The sequence below is a fragment of the Haliotis cracherodii genome, unplaced genomic scaffold (assembly GCF_022045235.1).
Source record: "Haliotis cracherodii isolate W230 unplaced genomic scaffold, xgHalCrac1.p SCAF_5, whole genome shotgun sequence".
Lineage (NCBI taxonomy): Eukaryota > Metazoa > Mollusca > Gastropoda > Lepetellida > Haliotidae > Haliotis > Haliotis cracherodii.
The window spans coordinates 20,544,708-20,565,141 of record NW_027266308.1 but is presented as its reverse complement, the minus strand read 5'-3'; the positions used below and the strand labels follow the sequence as shown (position 1 = coordinate 20,565,141).

Sequence of the window (20,434 nt, the reverse complement as noted above, 5' to 3'; positions counted from 1 at the left end):
CCATACACTATCTATGTTAGATATTATGATAAGCTGCCAATGAAGAGAACTTCACATTTCTGATGTTTGCCCTTATAAGCCGTAGGCACCTGGGACCTGCAGTACCCTGTACTACCAACAGACAGGAAGAGGAAAAACATGCACGGTTGTGCACCTACCAGACTCTCGACTCGGACCTTCCTAAAGAACTGTGCTGCAGGTTCCCACTCGCTGATCACTGTGCTCCGGAGTCGAACTTGCTTCCACTACAACAACACAGAACACTCAGACATCAGGGACTTTTTGTTTAATGCTGCATTCAGCAATAGCACAGCAGTAGCACAGCAGTAGCACAGCAGTAGCACAGCAGCTTGTAAACAATTGAATCTGGGGTCAGGCAAACCAGTGACTGATATTACGAGCAACATCTGACACAACCAGGTTACAGTAACAAGTTACAAAAGGGGCTAGCCTAACCACCCAATCCATGGAGGTACCTCTTACAACAAACATTTTCCACTCTATGCTGGAATCCCACGCAGCTACTAAGGAACTTCGTCACAAAACACAATATATTCTAAACAAGTGATCAAACATCAACAAACAATAACTTGTAAGATGGTAATAAAGCATAAAGATAGTTAACCTTTCCATGACTTGATAATTGGAACAATTATTATAGTCATACTCACCAAACATGGTTGTAAGGAGATTTTATTCCAAGTACGACAAACTGCTCCAGCCCTGTCAAAACAACATCAACATAATCAGCAGAAGCAGCAGAAGCATTCGAACCTATCAATTTAAACCTTTATCAACGCAAATCAACAACATCAGACATTACAACAGTCCAAATGCAAGATCTCTACTACAAACTAGAAAATAAAATGAAAACTTTCAGTACAAATTTCACAATTCAAAACCCACCTTAGGAGATCTTTAGTCCGTAAATATTCGAAGATTTGTAACATACAGTCATAACCTGCATACAGTTTTTTTATATAGCAGCAGGTTGCATCAATAGCTTGTCTCCGCTTAGATGCTCGAGTGGAGGGAGAGGAAATGATGGACATGTCCTTCTTAGCTGCAGGTGGCTCCTCCCCTGGGGGTTGCACTGCTGGGCTGCCTTGTTTAGGGTCAGCACTATCCATAGAAGCTGTGTTATTGGACACTGTCACACTAAGTTTGGCATTGGGATCTGTTGGAAGAGGGAACGTGTTGGGAGGGAGCAGCACCTTCAACCCGTCACTCGAGTTTATTACACATGACGGAGGCACCACAATCTGAATATTGTTGATTTTCAAGGCCAAAGGCTGTGAAAGTTTTAATCTCTTTGTCACACCTTCTGGTAGAGTCAATAATTGTGCATTGAGAGGAATTTCTGACTGCTTGGAAGTGCTTGTAGTGAGCTGCGCGTCAGTCCTAGGCTGGATTCCATTTGAACCTTGAGACACCGGTACAAGCACCCCCGGGGCCACTGTAAGCCTGGGGGGTGGAATAGTGGGCATGGTGGCCTGAGCAGGCTTGTTGAGAGATGGCTGGGGTGGGGGGCGTAACAAAGTGAGAGGGGGCGCGGCCCGTACTACACCTGAAGTAGGGATGGAAATTGTGGCTGGGGTGGGGAGAATGGGTGGTGCTCTCACACTGGTATTGACAAGAGTATGTACTGGCACTGGTGCTCTCACCGTTGCCGTGGGGATACTCATAGTCCTTACACTGTTGGTAGCCAGTAAACTGGTCATCCTCGGAACCTGACACACAGGCACAGATGTCACTATATTCAAACTGGTGAAGTTGGGCAAGTTGGGCTGTCGCCGGTCAAGGATTGATCGTAATGCTCCAATGGCATCTGAATTCTGGTTGATTGTTGTTGTTGTTGGGACTGTCCTGCTGGGCCGTATAACACCGGGGGTAACTGCCACAGGGATGGTTGGACGCATCATTATAGTTGATGTCGGGGTCACAAATGGCCCAGACACAGCTACGAGGGAGGTTGGTGTCGGGATAGACGAGTTGGGCATGACTAGTGTGGGTCGGATTGACACAGTACTGGCTGGAGTGCTCAGAGACTTCGTGGGATGCTGGGCACATATCTGCAGAATCAGAAAGACTTCTTCTGTCAACCAGCACAACATTCACATTCCACAAAACACATAGGACTAGGTTAAATTGATTAGAACATCAGTTCTAGTTTTGTCACTGAAATCTTCAATTAGTTGTAGGATGTGATACTCCTTTATAACCTATGAAGTGAAGGTGGTGTAAAATGGGTTTTAACGTGGTGTCCAAGATTTATGCACTGATATAGCATTCACTCTGTGTATGTTGTGTGTTTTGTGTGTTCCACTCTCTGAGCGAATGCACTTCCCCTAAATCACAGGGCGGTCATATTGGATTATGAATCCATTTCTGATGTTTTTCATTTTCAAAAATCTCTTTAAAATTTTTAAGGTTCCATATTGTTTGATATTGTTACAACCCACTATCAACACATGAGCAAAATGCACCATTTAACCTGAACTTACCCAACAGAGGAGGCTGGTCTGTTAGCCCCTGAACCTATCAGACATGGGAAGCTGGTCTGTTAGCCCCTGAACCTACCAGGCAGGGGAAGCTGGTCTTTAAGCCCCTAAACCTACCAGACAGAGGAAGCTGGTCTGTAAGCCCCTGAACCTACCAGACAGAGGAAGCTGGTCTGTTAGCCCCTGAACCTACCAGACATGGGAAGCTGGTCTGTAAGCCCCTGAACCAACCAGACAGGGGAAGCTGGTCTGTAAGCCCCTGAACCTACCAGACAGGAAGCTGGTCTGTAAGTCCCTGAACCTACCAGACAGGGGAAGCTGGTCTGTAAGCCCCTGAACCTACCAGACAGGAAGCTGGTCTGTAAGTCCCTGAACCTACCAGACAGGGGAAGCTGGTCTGTAAGCCCCTGAACCTACCAGGCAGGGGAAGCTGGTCTTTAAGCCCCTAAACCTACCAGACAGTGGAAGCTGGTCTGTAAGCCCCTGAACCTATCAGACAGAGGAAGCTGGTCTGTTAGCCCCTGAACCTACCAGACATGGGAAGCTGGTCTGTAAGCCCCTGAACCAACCAGACAGGGGAAGCTGGTCTGTAAGCCCCTGAACCTACCAGACAGGAAGCTGGTCTGTAAGTCCCTGAACCTACCAGACAGGGGAAGCTGGTCTGTAAGCCCCTGAACCTACCAGACAGGAAGCTGGTCTGTTAGCCCCTGAACCTACCAGACATGGGAAGCTGGTCTGTAAGCCCCTGAACCTACTAGACAGAGGAAGCTGGTCTGTTAGCCCCTGAACCTACCAGACAGAGGAAGCTGGTCTTTAAGCCCTGAACCTACCAGACATGGGAAGCTGGTCTGTAAGCCCCTGAACCTATCAGACAGAGGAAGCTGGTCTGTTAGCCCCTGAACCTACCAGACAGGAAGCTGTTCTGTAAGTCCCTGAACCTACCAGACAGAGGAAGCTGGTCTTTAAGCCCCTGAACCTACCAGACAGGAAGCTGGTCTGTTAGCCCCTGAACCTACCAGACATGGGAAGCTGGTCTGTAAGCCTCTGAACCTACCAGACAGAGGAAGCTGGTCTTTAAGCCCCTGAACCTACTAGACAGGAAGCTGGTCTGTAAGCCCCTGAACCTACCAGACAGAGGAAGCTGGTCTGTTAGCCCCTGAACCTACCAGACATGGGAAGCTGGTCTTTAAGCCCCTGAACCTACTAGACAGGAAGCTGGTCTGTTAGCCCCTGAACCTACCAGACAGGGGAAGCTGGTCTTTAAGCCCCTGAACCTACCAGACAGAGGAAGCTGGTCTTTAAGCCCCTGAACCAACCAGACAGGGGAAGCTGGTCTGTAAGCCCCTGAACCTATCAGACAGAGGAAGCTGGTCTTTAAGCCCCTGAACCTACCAGACAGGAAGCTGGTCTGTTAGCCCCTGAACCTACCAGACATGGGAAGCTGGTCTGTAAGCCCCTGAACCTACCAGACAGAGGAAGCTGGTCTTTAAGCCCCTGAACCTACTAGACAGGAAGCTGGTCTGTTAGCCCCTGAACCTACCAGACATGTGAAGCTGGTCTGTAAGCCCCTGAACCTACCAGACAGAGGAAGCTGGTCTGTTAGCCCCTGAACCTACCAGACATGGGAAGCTGGTCTTTAAGCCCCTGAACCTACCAGACAGGAAGCTGGTCTGTTAGCCCCTGAACCTACCAGACATGGGAATGCTGGTCTGTTAGCCCCTGAACCTACCAGACAGAGGAAGCTGGTCTTTAAGCCCCTGAACCTACCAGACAGGAAGCTGGTCTGTAAGCCCCTGAACGTACCAGACTGAGAAAGCTGGTCTGTTAGCCCCTGAACCTACCAGACAGGAAGCTGGTCTTTAAGCCCCTGAACCTACCAGACAGAGGAAGGTGACCTTGTCTTCCTTGCAGTTGACACAGCGGGGATGGAAGAGACACATACATCCAGCACACTGTAGAGTGGGGGGGATCCCCTCCAGCCCTGGACACTGCAATGTGCACAGCTGACCTAGGGAGCCCGGGGGAGACAGGGGCGTTGTCGTCTTGCTGGATGCAGAAAGAAACCATTAATTCAACACTGTATTAGTCTTCTCTAATTAGTAAAGCTAAGGTTTTTTTAACATTTTGAATTGCTACCTCAATGCTTCTCCTGCTGTTCTGTGACTCGGAGCTGTGAGAGGTCCTGGCTAGAGAAATTGTTGTACCAACCACTTACTTCCTCCCACAGCTACCTTGTGACTGGAAGTGGCGATGACAGGCATAACCACATCACTGCTACATCTGAAAGAATTTTGCAGGGAGGTACCAAAGCAAAGGGAGGGCACTTTAGACGTACTAATGCAGGATAAGTATCCAAAAGTAAGAAATATTTAAAATTTTACAATTTTTGTTATCTTATTCTTCATTACTACCTTGCATCTTTACCTCTGCATCTTTATCAGACGGAACAGAGAGGTGCACACCTTTCAGATGGAATTCAGGATATACCCTCCAACCAGTCCGGGTAACCAGATAGCATCCTGAGTGGGAACCTACTAGTCTGGGGTAATTACTACCAGAGAGATTGCAGGGTCAGTTCCAAGTTGTAAGAATCTGGGGTCTGGGGTTAAGATTGTCTGGGGTTAGTCACCTGCTGTGCTACCACCAGTGGACCGAAACTATGAACACAGGGCTCGAAAAATTTGTTCATCCCTACTTGTCCTGAAGTCATATTTGATTTTGTTGGACGATTCTATGTCAACACGTAATTCTCGCATGCACGGGAGCCTTCACGGTTACTGGTCAGACTGGTTCCATGTAAAAAATAATACCCGGCAATAGCGATCAGCTGCTTCGCTGAGGGTTATTATTATTTAAATATGTTATGTAAAAGCTGCACCTAAATTAACAAGATATTGGAATATATCATTCCTGATCAAAAAATAGTTTCAGATACAATTTTTGCCGATTCTTGCATTAAAATCCTGTAAAGTTATATCATTGGGTGTGTCTTGACCGAATCACCAGTAGTTAGCAACTGGCCGCTTACATCAATAAACAAAGACTGGTTTCAGCGCAAAGCCTGCGCAAAGATACATCAAGAGACAAACCTCAGCCTAATTGTTAATGCTATACGTGACATAAATATCGATCAGCTGAATGGCCATGATTTCCTTGTCAATATATCGCATATCAAAACAAATATAAATTAAACTGCTGTAACTATCTGCTCGTCTGTCAGGACGAGTATTTGATAATTTTAGCTTGCCCGACATCAGTTACCACTCGTCAATACGAGCGGACGACTGGATTTTTCGAGCCCTGGAACACCTTGCACATCCCGAAGAGCCACGTCTCAGAGATAATGACTGGCGAAGACCATATCCGAGCTTATCCGAGTATCCATAATGGAGTGGATGGAACAATTGCTGTGAAGAGCCATGGTCGAGGTGACAGTTCGAATCTCATGGGTATTGTTGGGTATGGGTCGTATGCCTGCAGTATAATGGAACACAGCCATAGTGAGATAGTGTTACGACTAACTCCTGTCTTGGAGGTAGGTGAGTCCGGAATAAACAGTCGTTCTAAGATCCACACTTGGATTGATGGAGGAAAACCCTTAAGGCTTCATTTGGGCACAGAAGTAGTTCATCCTCCCACTATTGATGATAAAGGAGGAACGGTGAAAGATCTGTCCGGCTGTCCTGGGAGTTGATTCTTAGCAATGAAATCCAAGCACAGCCCAAGATGGACAGCACTGTGTGCTCTATGTTTGAACCATACTCGGGATACAACAAAGGCATGTAACTCATACCAAGCAAATGCCAAAAGGAAAAATGTCTTTTTGGTAAGACTGAAGAAAGCGACGAGTGGAGTGATTCAAAGCGAGCAGTACGGAGCAACTTCAATACCACGTTCAAATCCCAAGCGCTAAAGTTCCGGGATCTTAAACATTCTACGATCCGTAAGAACTGCTAACATCTAATTGAGGGCTACCAGATATATAGTTATGGTACTACCCTTGAAGTGTTGCTTGTTGCGGAGAAACTGAAGGAATTCAGCCATAAACTACAGAGTACATGTCAAAGGTCTATGTGCAAAGAAGCCGAGTAACCTTTATCACCTAGGGCACAGGGGAGATGTGCCAAGCGTGCAAACGAAACTTGACTGGAGCTAGGTGTGGCAACTGACTGTGGGGATGTACCAGTAGGTGTGGCCACCTTTGGGAGCTGTAGGTTCAGAGTCTGGCTGGTGGCAAATAAGTGAATCCGTGACAGGCACTAGACGACCGTAATGTTGTCTTGGATATGGCGAGCGTTGAGGCCGGTACTGCCAGTGAGACGTGGCCAGGATGAGTTCTTCGAGTTCCAAATTGTTATGTGCCGCCAGAGCTGATTGTATGACCACAGATCGGAGGCTGTCTGGTCCTCCAGATGTGCCCGCCCACCCCCCTACCCCCCCCCCACCCTACAAGACCTCTCGTGAGGCGTCAACGAACAGGTGGAGTGAAGGCTTGAGCACTGGCAAGGAGACCCTGTCACAGACATTTGATCTCACATTTGCGTCCACAAATGTAGATACACGCAGAGGTGAGTCTGGAGGGCTATAGAGGTCCGTGGGTTCTGCCGATGTCAGATCCTGAGCTGACGTGAGAAGGCCCATTAATACATGCCATTGATGCAGAGTGCTAGCTTTAATTAAGGGCAGGAAGAAGATGGTGCTGTGTTTTGTGCCACCTGTCGTCTGGTACCAGGAGGAGATCCTGGTCTGTGTGAAACAGGCCGCATATAAACCGGAGTTGAAAGACGGAGTGAGTTCCGACTTGAGCTCATTGACAATCCATCCCAGTTGTGTGAGTAGACGACTCATGAAATCCCTGTGAAGTAGAAGGGTTTCTGTGTCCTGATGATTCAGTAGGCAGTCAACGATGTAAGACTCGAACTGAACGTTACTCAGGTGCAGGTATGCCGTAATTGGCTTGATGATCTGGGTAAACATCCATGGGGCTGTGGAAATGCCAAATGGGAGGACCGGCCACTGGTAGTGGATACCCTGAAAAGAGAACCTAAGGAATTTCCTGCAACTGGGGCGGATGGGTACATGAAGCATCCTGGAGGTCGAGACTGATCAGGGAATCGTTGGCATTGATTCTGGTCCTGAGCAGTCTCAATGTAGTTAGATGAAAGTAGGGAGGACAATTGAGGTAGTACTTGTTGAAGACAGCGAGATTGTTTATCATCCGGAATTTGGATGAATCCTTCTTGGGCATCAGGGACACTGGAGAATATAATCCTGGATGTGCCACTAGATCGGGAACAGTCCCGACCACCTGCTTGAGCACCAGAAGCCAGACAAGAGAGTCGGGCGTCCGCCATGGGGTAAGAAGTTAGTGGTGGGTCTGCTATGAGAGAGAACCGGTATCCCTGACAAATGATGTTGGTGACAAATGGATCTTAAAGAATTGTCCAATTGGCCCCAAACCTGGCAAATCTCCCACCTGTGGGCATGTCTATGACTGGGACGACTGGTGGTGGGAGACCCCTGGACTTGTGTTGGCGATGGCGGGGTTGATAATTGCCTTGTGGCTTTGTACGGTCTTTACTTGAGGGCAAGTCTTAAGAGAGGTGCGCCTAGGCTGATAATTGCCTGTTTTAGCTGGTATAATTTGTGCTGATTGTAGACATGCTCCAAAGCTTTAAGTGCCGTTTCATCCCAGGCAAAGCTGGAGACACGTGCTTGGCTTGCACAGATCATACCCTAGTACACCAGACTATAATATATACAACTGAGAGCGTATTGGTTATCAAAGGATAAGCAAAAGGATAGGCAAAGGATGCTGTCTGGTTCTTCATACTGGGGAGCTTTATTCTCAAACGTCTGTACAGTCAGATGACTAGCAGTGATGTGGTTTTACGTGACGTCGCCACCTTAAGTCACATGGTAGCTGTTGGAGGGAGGAAGCCACACAACTAGTCAGTACAACAAATTCTGCAGCCTGGACCTCTTTCTGCTCCGTTTCCTAGGTCAAAGAACAGCAGTAGAAGCATGAAGGTAGTAATACAGTATAAGAGAAAAACTTGAACAAATATCCCGAGCCCTAAAAGATCAAAAGAAATCCCAACCTCTACATTGCATAATTAGAAACATTTTCACTTGACATTAATGAAATAATTGGAATCAGAAAAGTGAAACCTGAGCGTGCAATGACGATCATTGAGTTGCAAGTGCTAATCTTTAAATCCCTACCTCGGAGGCTTAAAGCTTGGGATACGTGGAGTTGTGCTCTTCCTGGCAGTAGCCTTTTTCCGTGGCGGGCCAGAGCTCGTGAAGGAGCCACTGGCATCATCATCAGTGTCCGTGTCCACATCACTGTGGGAGCGCTTGATGCTGACAGCAGGCGAGGCAAACCGGACCGTGGGGCTGAAGTTGACATCAGTGTCCCCTTCATCCTCCTCGTCCTCCTCCTCCTCCCTCTCAATCACAACCTCGGGGGGAGGGTAGGACAGCTTGGAGGGACGGCCTGGTCTACGTCTGGGGGAGGTTATACTGTCAGATGCAAGAGTGGCATTCCTTGTTGACACCGGACTCTCTGCCTTGAGGCTACCCGTAGAAAACACAAGCTCATTATTTCTAAAGGGAGTAGATGCATGTTTGGGGGAAATGGCAAAACCAAAATGTTTGTTTGACGCCGCACTCAGCAATATTCCAGTTATATGACGGCGGTCTGTAAATAATCGAGTCTGGACCAGACAATCCAGGGATTGACATCATAAGCATCAATCCATGCAATTGGGATATGATGACATGCATCATCCAAGTCAGCGGGCCTGACCACCTGATCCAATTAGTCGACTCTTGTTGATATAAAAACACATAAAAAATGGAACAATATCATATAAGAAAATCAATAAATTAATAATTTCCATCTAGCCTTAACAGATATGGTAAAGAATTCATAAATTCAAACTAACACAAAGCACAGATACTGATGATGATCTACATGTGTGGAAACAATTTTGGAAAATATATTAGCTATACAAAATCAGTCATCAAAATTTCTAAATTCCATCATGTTTCCATGAAAACAGCAAAAGAGAAAACTTTCAGAATCTTATAAAAGATAAAAAAAAAACAATCATAGTGGTTAATGTAGCAAGTTTGGTGAAGCTAGGATACATAATATTGTACATGGATCGTACAAAAACTCTACCCAAAATTTATGTTTCACAATGATTCCATGGAAACGGCAAAAATATAAAAGTTCAGAATCTTCAAACTAGCAAAAGGCACAAGTACTCATTGTGGTTAATGTGTGTAGACAGTTTGGTGAAGCTAGGGTGCATGGTTAAAAAGTTATGGGCCGTACAAAAGCTCGGACGAACGGAACGCTTTATACCCCCAATTTACTTCGTAAACAGGGGTATAAGAATCTACATTTTTCATATAATGGGTAGGTTTCTCGGCAGGATGAAGCCAACGGATAAAAACGATATCCGTTGGGGTCATATGCGGATTGAGATGCAAATATCAAAGGTCAAGTAGGGACTACTTTCAGTGTTTATAAACAAACATGGCGTCGCACTTGTCATTCGGCGATCGAGTCAGAATTAACCATCGTGAATCTGGATAAACTACAGGGATAATTGATACAATTATTTTAAAAAAAAACAGTCTTATATACTGAAAGTCAGTGTCGAACTGCGACGTAACTAAGGCATTTTATAGGTTTGGGCAACTTTGGAGATATAAATTTCGAAACAATTTTGCGAGGGCACTTGGCCTAGGCAAGTGGGATCAGAAGCCATATCTGTGCTTATAGATCTCTGCGGCTTGAAACCTTTTCCACAAATAAAAATAGTTCGGTTTAGGCGAAATATGTATGAATTGTTACCTCATTTCGTTTTGACGCTGTGTATACATCTGACTACACTTCTTAACGTTATGACAGAACAGGCCAACGGTGAACAATCACTGGCCGTGATGTCTCATAGACTAGGGTTAGAGTAGCTTCCCTTTGACAAAGGGCAGTTACTCTAGCGGACAGACCGATGGATTGTCGCGAAAGGCAAGTAAAAACAATTGTTGTTTTGCGTATATGTAGCTTCGCCACTGTATAAGAAACAGATTTCAGTTTGAACTATATTGGCTACTGTCACTGTCCGACTGACACATCACCTACCCTGTGACGTAATAAATATTAATGCGCGCATTCCCGGAAAACTTGCAATGTTTAGGTAATGTTTGTGAGTGAGGGGAAGCGATTTTCAAGCACAGAATTGAAGAATGACATTATATGATAAAGGGGTTATCACGCTTGTGTGTTTAGGGATGGTAAATATCCTGTATTAGAAATAAACACTATGTATTTAGCTCGCCAAGGCTCGCTAAATACAACGTTTATTCCTAATGCAGGATATTTACCATCCCCAAACACACTCGCGTGATAACCTCTATTTATACGCTCATCATTTCATTATCTCTTGATCATTGGGTTGAATGTGATTCGATGTACACAGTTCCTACAATACTGTCAAAGAGACCCACCTGACTCGGAAGACTGTACTATTCTCTGGACTCGGCGAGGCTGAGCGCAAACCTTGACCTCGACCTGGAGAGGCGCCTCGACCTCGACCGCGACCCCTTCCTCTCCCCCTTCCTCGACCTCTCCCAAATCCCCCACCACCTCCTCGAGACTTTTTCTGGAAACATCTCCGTCCTCTGTTTGCCTGCCTCAAGACTTCAAAGGGTGGTTGAGAGATACACTTCCGGGCAAAGGAAAAGTTGTCGATGGATAATGGGGACTTGGTCTTTGTCACTGTTGAAGATAAGGAAATGGGTGTAACCTCATGTCCAAGATTATTGCACATATATAGCAACTTGTCTGTACGTGCATGTGTGGCTGCTTGTACTAGTCCAGACTGATGCCAATTATATAGTGCTAGCACACTGAGATACCATGCCACAGTTTAACTTGAATACCGCACTCAGACACAGTATACTGACTCAAAGCCGACCAGTCCGTGTTTTAGCCCCTTATTGCTGAGCGCCAAGCAGGATAACAACAAGTACAATCTTTAAGCATCTTTTGGTTTGACGCTGTGGGGATCAAACCCTGGACCTTCCACTCTCCGGGCGGATGCTCTACCACTAGACAGCAGAGGCTTAAATACAATCTAAAAAGCTGTAACAATCCCAACAATGATTGGGATACTGTGCCCATTCCTTGTCTTTTAATGACATTAAGTTGATAATATCCTTCACACTCGTCCCATATTACGCACATAGGCAGTCACTCAGGGTTATCAGGGTTATCAGGTTTCGCATTAGTGTTGATGCCTGTCCAGAATGTTTGATGCTTAAATTGCTTATAATATATACATCCCCCAATGTGAAATATGTTCTTAAAACAATTTGTACTATAACTTCGAAATGGAGTACTAAACACTGAATTCAACACGTTAAACTTGTGCCTTGGTTTGATTGAAATGTGAGTGACACATGGTGAGGAGTCATGCTTTGAGCACACCCTCCATGATGAGGAGTCATGCTCAATCTCATTAAAATCAGACCTTAGTTCTCACTACCGCTAAACAAAGATCTGAAGACATCCCATTAAGGGTCACGTCAGAACCACCTTTAATCCGGCCAATCAGAGCGTCCCTTACCAGATTATGAAAGTGACAGTCAGAATGTGATTTCTAATCATGCAACCTTGAAAACTTTATTCCGAACGATAGTTACGGGTTTAACGACTGAATCCATACAATCTAGCCCATCTATTAGCCATTCCAGAATGTTCTTTTGTTCAGGTTTCAAATTTGTAATCGAGAATTTGTCAAAATATGTTTTGTAGCGTAGTAGCCAATTTGAAATTAGTGCCGTAAAGCACGAGAAAGCTGCCTTCTGACTGGTCATTCCATTGGTCGGTCAAAGTTCGCACAAGGTCGGTCTAATGTGACCCGTAATGGGATGTCCTCAGATCTTTGTTTAGCTGTAGCTAGAACTAAGATATGATATTAATGAGATTGAGTCATGCTTTGAGCACACTCTCCATGATGACAAGTCATGCTTTGAGCACAACCTCCAAGATGAGGAGTCATGCTTTGAGCACACCCTCCATGGTGAGGAGTCATACTTCGAGCACACCCTCCATGATGAGGAGACATGCTTTGAGCACACCCTCCATGCTGAAGAGACATGCTTTGAGCACACCCTCCATGATGAGGAGTCATGCTTTGAGCACAACCTTCATGATGAGGAGTCATGCTTTGAGCACACCCTCCATGCTGAGGAGACATGCTTTGAGCACACCCTCCATGATGAGGAGTCATGCTTTGAGCACACCCTCCATGGTGAGGAGTCATGCTTTGAGCACACCCTCCATGATGAGGAGTCATGCTTTGAGCACACTCTCCATGATGAGGAGTCATGCTTTGAGCACAACCTCCATTAGGAGTCATGCTTTGAACACACCCTCCATGATGAGGAGTCATCTTTTGAGCACACCCTCCATGCTGAGGAGACATGCTTTGAGCACACCCTCCATGATGAGGAGTCATGCTTTGAGCACACCCTCCATGGTGAGGAGTCATGCTTTGAGCACACCCTCCATGATGAGGAGTCATGCTTTGAGCACACTCTCCATGATGAGGAGTCATGCTTTGAGCACAACCTCCATTAGGAGTCATGCTTTGAACACACCCTCCATGGTGAGGAGTCATGCTTTGAGCACACCCTCCATGAGGAGTCATGTTTTTAGAACATGCTCCATGATGAGGAGTCATGCTTTGAGAACACCCTCCATGGTGAGGAGTCATGCTTTGAGCACACGCTCCATGAGGAGTCATGCTATGAGCACACCCTCCATGATGAGGAGTCATGCATTGAGCACACCATCCAAGGTGAGGAGACATGCTATGAGCACACCCTCCAAGGTGAGGAGTCATTGCTTTGAGCACACCGTCCAAGGTGAGGAGTCATGCTTTGAGCACACGCTCCATGAGGAGTCATGCTATGAGCACACCCTCCATGATGAGGAGTCATGCATTGAGCACACCATCCAAGGTGAGGAGTCATGCTATGAGCACACCCTCCATGGTGAGGAGCCATGTTTTGAGTGAGCGAGTTAAAATTTAACGTCACATCTGCAATATTTCAGCCATATCGTGACCATGCTTTGAGCATGTCTTCCATGGTAAGGGATCTCAATCCCCACCCTTCAAATCCTAAACTGCTTCCTGTCCTGGCCCAGCACTGGAAACATAACTACGTCTGAGCAACTATGTGCAATCTAAAATACCATCCATCAGTAAACCAGTTCAGTTAATAAACATGTTGAAATATGTGGATCATAAATTATATTGGTATAAATTCCCAACAGTAAAGTGCAAAGTGTTGTCCCAAGGACACACAGCGGAGGACAGACTCAGAAAATCATCACAGTTTCTACTTACAATAATCAGCAATCTGGACCATGGACCTCTGAAAGTAAATGCATCGTGTTTAATTAGTGCAATACACAACATAGGTCACAAGTCCTTATGATGATATAAGAAAGAAAATCTTATTACTGTAGTTAGAGTCTACAATTTCAATGAACCATTCTGTTAATACTTGTTATTTTTATCTCAATGTAATCTATCCTCAGCCAGGGTAGAGCATGCACCCAGGCCTATCAAAATATGCTGCAGTTTAGATATTTACCTTCTACATGTTCTAGTCAAGTGAATTTGTTCTACACACCTATACTATGAGATATGTGACACAAATTACGTCACCTGAAACATTTGTATCACAATAACTTCATTTGTGGCACTGTAAGTTTGTTTGGTTGTTTGTTTGTTGTTTACGTCACACTCAGCAATATTCCAGCTATATGACGGTAGTCTGTAAATAATAGTCTGGACCAGACAATCCAGTGATTGATATCATGAGCATCAATCCATGAAAGTGTGTGTGCATATACTAGTCTGGACTAATGCTGATTTTATAGTGCTTCCCCAATTAGATAACATGCCACAGTTTAACATGTATACCCCACTCAGACACAGTATACTGACTCCTATCCATCAAGTCATTGATTACCCTCTTAATGCCTAGTGCCAGGCAGGGTAACAATAAGTACCATCTTTTAACATCTTTTGGTATGAAGCGGCCGGGGATCGAACCTCAGACCTTCCAACCTCATGGTGGATACTTTACCACTAGACCACCAAAGTGGTCCAAAACGATTGGGATACAATGACATGCATCAACCAAGTCAGAGTGTGTGAACACCCGATCCCATTAGCCGGCACTTATGACAAGCATGGGTTACTGAAGAACTATTCTAACCCAGATCTTTATGGGTCAGCACAGTAACTCAAACACTTACCAGTTTGGATCCTTCTGGGGGGTGGTAGTAAGTGTCCATCTGGGTGTTGGATCCCTCCACTACTGCACGCACCACCACCTCCCTCCTCCAACCTGCAGCACACAGCACAGGAACTCTCAGCATGGTACCTCCCTACCACCTACCTACTGGGGGAGTTCTAACATCACACCTCTACCAGGGAACTATACACGGGCCATGATGGAAAGGACAATGAAGGAAGAGTGTGCAGGTCTTGTAGGTTCTTTACATGCTTAAAATGAGGTAGAAACAATAGTTATCATTGTTAATAATTCAAAGGGAACCAACTCTGTTACATCAACCAACCACCTCCCCAGTATTCTGTATCTAGGATGACTGATGTTGGAAAGAAGTGAACACTTCCTGTCTGTTCGTGGGTAAATGGTTTAGGAAGGGAGATACTATTAGCATCAAAACTGATTATGGATAGTTGACTGTTGAAAATCTGAAGATTGTGACGACAGCCAAACATAAAGGTCTTGTATTTCTAGGAATTGATTGAGACCAGACAATCCAGTGATTGATATTATGACCAATCTTACATGCTGTCACTAGTGTCAGGGTAATATGGTGACAAAGGATCGACCAAGTCACCGAACCTAACCACAAGATCCATTAAGTCGCTTCTTATGAGACTGCTAGGGACCTATTTCTAACCCAAAGTACCCAAGGAAGTAACAACAGACATTATTCCTTACCATAATCAAAGGGCACCCTCAGTAGTGACATATCCAGCTTGTACTCATGCTGACGACGAGGTGCTGAAATCAAGGATCATGTTGACATTATTATCTCTTTTCAGAAAGAGAGAGACCTATTATCATGTTTATTGTATAATTAATGTCAGCTTCATTTGGTTTGGTTTGCTCAAATATGACATTAATTTCAGTAGTGGTTAGTACTGTCACATCAATTCTGATGACTGTTGTTCTAGTTACAAATAGAACTGACCATGGTCTGAATTATAAGTCAAACACTTATTTAGTTACTTGATGTTCTTTTCTTTTCCTTCCATTCAGCATCAATCATCAAGCCCATATCATCCTCTTCTGTAACAAATGAGGCACCAAAGTCTTTTGACTTGCGGCCACGTCTGTTGGATCTACCCACAACTTTAACGCCATCAACTTCGGATTCTGTGTCACTGTCATCATCATGCTCAGCAATTTTGTTGACATTCTCTGCCGTGAGAAAGGAGTCGTCACCTCCTTCGCCTCCATTCTCTTCCTCTTCAGCATTGTCCATCTCCACCACTGCCTCTCCACCCTCCTCAGCCGTTACAGTGCTCACAGTGTCCTTATCATTATCATTATCATCTTTCACACTCTCACTTTTTCTTTCAACATCATCAACCTCCTCCTCAGAATGAAACTCTGTCTGACAGGCAGACATGGTAACACTCTTGGGCTTTGTTGAGCTGCCCTCCTTCTCAGCCTCCTCTACCCCATCACCCACAACTTCTTCCTTGGCACCCTTCCCTTCTCCATCCACATCCTTTGAAGGATCCTCACCATCTCCTGCACCACACACAATATCCTCTTCAACACCCTTTTGTTTCTCTGTATCAATACCTTTTTCTTCATGTCCATTTTTGTTCTGTACCGCATCTGCCTCCTCCGATCCTACAGTTTTATTCCTTTCTTCTCCTGGGTGGTCTTCATGGCCACCATTACAACCTTCACCGGAATGTCCTACTGATAGTCCTTTGGATTCCTGACCATCATCCAAATCATCTTTATCACCACCTTCATCCCCTTCTTCAACATCCATACCTTCCTCATCAAGTGCAGTTTCCACAACTTCATCTGATATGGTTTCAATGCCTTCCATGTCTGGTGCGGTTTCCATACATTCTTTATCTGGGGCGCTTTCCATACTTTCTTCATCTAATGTGGTTTTAACACTTTCATTGTCTGATGCAGTTTCTACAATGTCCTGAACAAGAGTAGCATCCTTGGCATCTAAACTCTTTTCCTCATCTGGTGCAGTTTCCACACCTTCCTCAACTGGTTCTGTTTCTGCATCTGGTTTTGCATCTGCTTCTGTATCTGGTTCTGCTTCTGCATCTGCTTCTGTTTCTGCATTTAGTTTAACATCTGCTTCTGCATCTGGTTCTGCATCTGAATCTGGTTCTGCTTCTGCATCTGCTTCTGCTTTTGCATCTGTATCTGCATCTACTTCTGCATCTGCCTTCATATCTTCATGATCCTCCTCCTCCTCATTCCTGTGTGGGGACAGTGTCAGTATCATGTCCTCCTCATCCTTGCCTGGCTCTTTAGTTGCTCCTGCACCCTTAGCTTCTTCAGCTTCTACTGGTACGGGAGGACTGGGAGGTTTCTCAGAGAAATAGTCATGATCTGAGGGCCCAGGTTCTATGTGGTCGGTGTGTGCTGGTGCTTGGGTAAAGTAGTCATGGTCACCCTTCGAGGACTGGGATGTATCCACTGCTTCCATGACGACACCAGTCTCCATCTCAATGCCAACTGTCTACATCAGCAGTTAAATATTGGCAAGAAGTACCACTCATAAAACTGCATCCTCAACAGTCATCCTCACTGAAAACACAAAAATTGCAGCTGATGAAAGGGACTGTTTGTGTTTTTCTTAACATAATGCTGAATTTGCTTGTTTAACGCTGCACTCTGCATTTGCTCAGCAATATTCAAGCTATAAGACAGTGATCTGAAAGTCCAGTGATTGACAACATTATCATCAATCTACGATGACATGCTCAATCAATTTAGAATGCCTGACCAGCCAATCCCTTTTGTCACCTTTTAAGATAAGCATTGGTTGCTGAAGACCAATTCTAACCTGGATCTTCATGGAGCAATGCATTTATGAAGATTTCTGGGTAGAATAGGTCTTCAGCAACCCATGCTTACTGATACGTTAGGAGACTATGCTTGTCGTAAAAGGCGACTAACGGGATTGGGTGGACAGTCTCGCTGACTTGGTTGATGCATGTCATCGATCCCAATTGCATGGATCGATGCGTGGATGATATTAATCACTCGATTGTCGGGTCCAGACTCAATTATTTACAGACCGCCATCATATAGCTGGAATATTGCTGATTGTGGCGTTAAACAAAAAAAAAAAAACTAAGCATTTATGATAAAACAATGCATTTAGGATCAAGTGAGCATTTAGTATTTCACATCAAAGTCATACTGTATTTAACTGTAAATTCATGATCAACATTAACAATGAATATTCTGGTCATCACGATCATTCTCACCGATTTGGAGGGTTAAATCGCATTTCTGATGGCACCTGAATGTATTTTTTTCTTTTTTCTTATTATTGTTGTGCTTCATTAGATTTTTTACTTAAAATTCATTAACAAGTTTCTGTTGTGGAAAGTCTAAGCTCAGATTAACTCATGTCAGAAATCGTATAATGTTGCTGCACAAATCATCATGGATCAATCAATCTTTAAGGAAATCAGAGCTCCAGATAAGCTATTATTTGTGTAAAATATGCACAATCATTAACATAACCCAACTAACTTTCAGTAGCTAGCCCTCCAAAGAAAAATATCAATAATGTAACGAGACTGAGCTAATTATCTAATGTAGCCTTTTCAGCTAGCGTACACATCTTTTCAGATTTAAATTCACTGACCATAAGCAGGCATCTCATACATTTGATCTCTACTGTAGTGATTAATGCAAACAAGTGTCATCAGGAGATGACATATCCCGACCTGGTGCAATTCTGCTGCAATTCTGGTTCAAGCTGTCTCTGATGGACATTGTACTTGTGATCTGTTCAGCATTGTTTATATATACAAAAGTACAGAAGTACAAATGTCCATCACAGACAAGTGAACCATGGGGATCAACCACACTGTATATCTTCCTGATGGGGAAGGGAGTGAACTGACTTTAACTGTCCAGTTTCCACCCTTGCTGAACTAGGCTGAAATTCTGTGACTCAATCGTAGTGCCACCAGTGCCTATTTTGAGTAATGCTCCTTCTATGTCCGCTATATTGACGAATCAAATTCCACCTGTCATATTACTTGCATTTGTTATGGTATCCCAGTCAAGACGATCTGATCGATAATCAGGATCTATATTGTTATAAAACAGGTGTTTCCCCGCGAAGTGCATCAAATTACTTGAGCACCTTGATTAAAAACATGAAAAGATTAGAAAAATATCTTCGACTCCCACTTGAGGGTACACATGCTTTGCAAATTGTTAAATCGACCTAATCTGCACAACTGATTACGGACAGGATGTTTTTCCGTCACACGATTTTGATTGGACTATGCGTAGACTCGTTAGAATTGATTTTAAGGCCTTATGAAACATGTAAAATTAGTTTGCGATGTCTGATAATTTATTACACTGATATCGTTCCTTGCATGAACTCAAATTTCTGGAATGTTTTGTTGATATTCCAAGTCAAAGTCTAGGTTCTTACAGACTGAACAGCGAAACTTAAACTTGTGCCAGCAGCAATTTGCGGAGAATCTATTCTTAGCACAAACAGTTAACATCATGGTTAAAATTGAAACACACATATTTGTTACATTTACAATGAAAGATCTGTATCTTTCTACCGATGAAACAATGGCATGCCAAACAAGTTTTACCCAAAAGAATATTTATGGGAAAATGTCTAACCCGCGACTTAGTCGGTTGTTACTTGCAGAAAACGTGAATCGATATTCTGCGAAAATAGAATTCATTGCACAAAGCACACATAAATATAAAACAAATTCAACATTTCATCAACATACATGTGGACAAGTGATGACCTTGCACAGGAAGTGTTTATAAATAAACCTCATTACTATGCAAGTTTAACAGAGACCCCTAGTGGCCATCTCAAATTACAAAATGAAATGTTGCATGGCAAAAGAAAAGAAACAAAGAAAAGTCTGTAGATGTATATATGTCTAAAACACTGATATAATCAATGTGTGGAAATTGAACCAAAACACTTTCTGACTACGTTTAGTATAATATTAATATCAGATAAATCGAGGTTGACAATATTCTGAAAAGTTTTATTGATCGAAGGTGTCAATTGGTAGTTATCTGCCCTTGGAAACATTTCCGCAAACTAGAAATTTTATTTTTCACGAGACTCCTGGTTTACTGATTTAAACTTCTTTCCGCTTAAACAATAAAGCCAAACTAGGTACATAGATCGACAGATATATCTACTTTCAAAAGTGGAAGACAAACACGGGAGAATTCCACATGCGATATCTCTATTCCAGTGCGACGCAGCGGTCTCCCAGTCCCTAATTAGCGTGTGCAATGTAAATAAAATCGATTGTCACAAAATTAATTGATGTACATGGTCAGTATCAGAATATAATAACTTTGTGCCTGGAGAGTTGTTACGAATAATGCGAATACATTAAGTCGTCTACGGCCACACTATTACGATGAAACATACTAACCTGAAAACTTCCCCGCCATTACGGACAGGATATTGTCTAAATTCCGGAATAGCGGAACAAGAGTTTTATGGAATCTACGTGTACCCATGAAAGTGTGCCTCAAGGTTCCACGTCACCTTGAATCGTAGATATCATACA

General features: G+C 44.1%; 1 protein-coding gene across 1 annotated transcript in view; it reads right to left on the bottom strand.

Annotated features, from left to right (window-relative positions):
* The window catches only part of LOC139442517 (uncharacterized), a 32,987-nt gene extending 12,656 nt beyond the window's left edge, over positions 1–20,331 (bottom strand). Inside the window, exons 1-11 of the mRNA XM_071223333.1 lie at positions 20,297–20,331; positions 15,861–17,426; positions 15,570–15,632; positions 14,854–14,945; positions 13,934–13,961; positions 11,025–11,295; positions 8,727–9,080; positions 4,379–4,547; positions 907–2,072; positions 672–723; positions 159–245 (exon numbers count right to left, since the gene is read on the bottom strand). Of these exons, the coding sequence (XP_071079434.1) occupies positions 159–245; positions 672–723; positions 907–2,072; positions 4,379–4,547; positions 8,727–9,080; positions 11,025–11,295; positions 13,934–13,961; positions 14,854–14,945; positions 15,570–15,632; positions 15,861–17,343 (3,765 nt within the window). The 5' untranslated portion in view covers positions 17,344–17,426; positions 20,297–20,331. The remainder of the gene's footprint in view (positions 1–158; positions 246–671; positions 724–906; positions 2,073–4,378; positions 4,548–8,726; positions 9,081–11,024; positions 11,296–13,933; positions 13,962–14,853; positions 14,946–15,569; positions 15,633–15,860; positions 17,427–20,296) is intronic.
* Between the last annotated feature and the right edge of the window lie 103 nt (positions 20,332–20,434).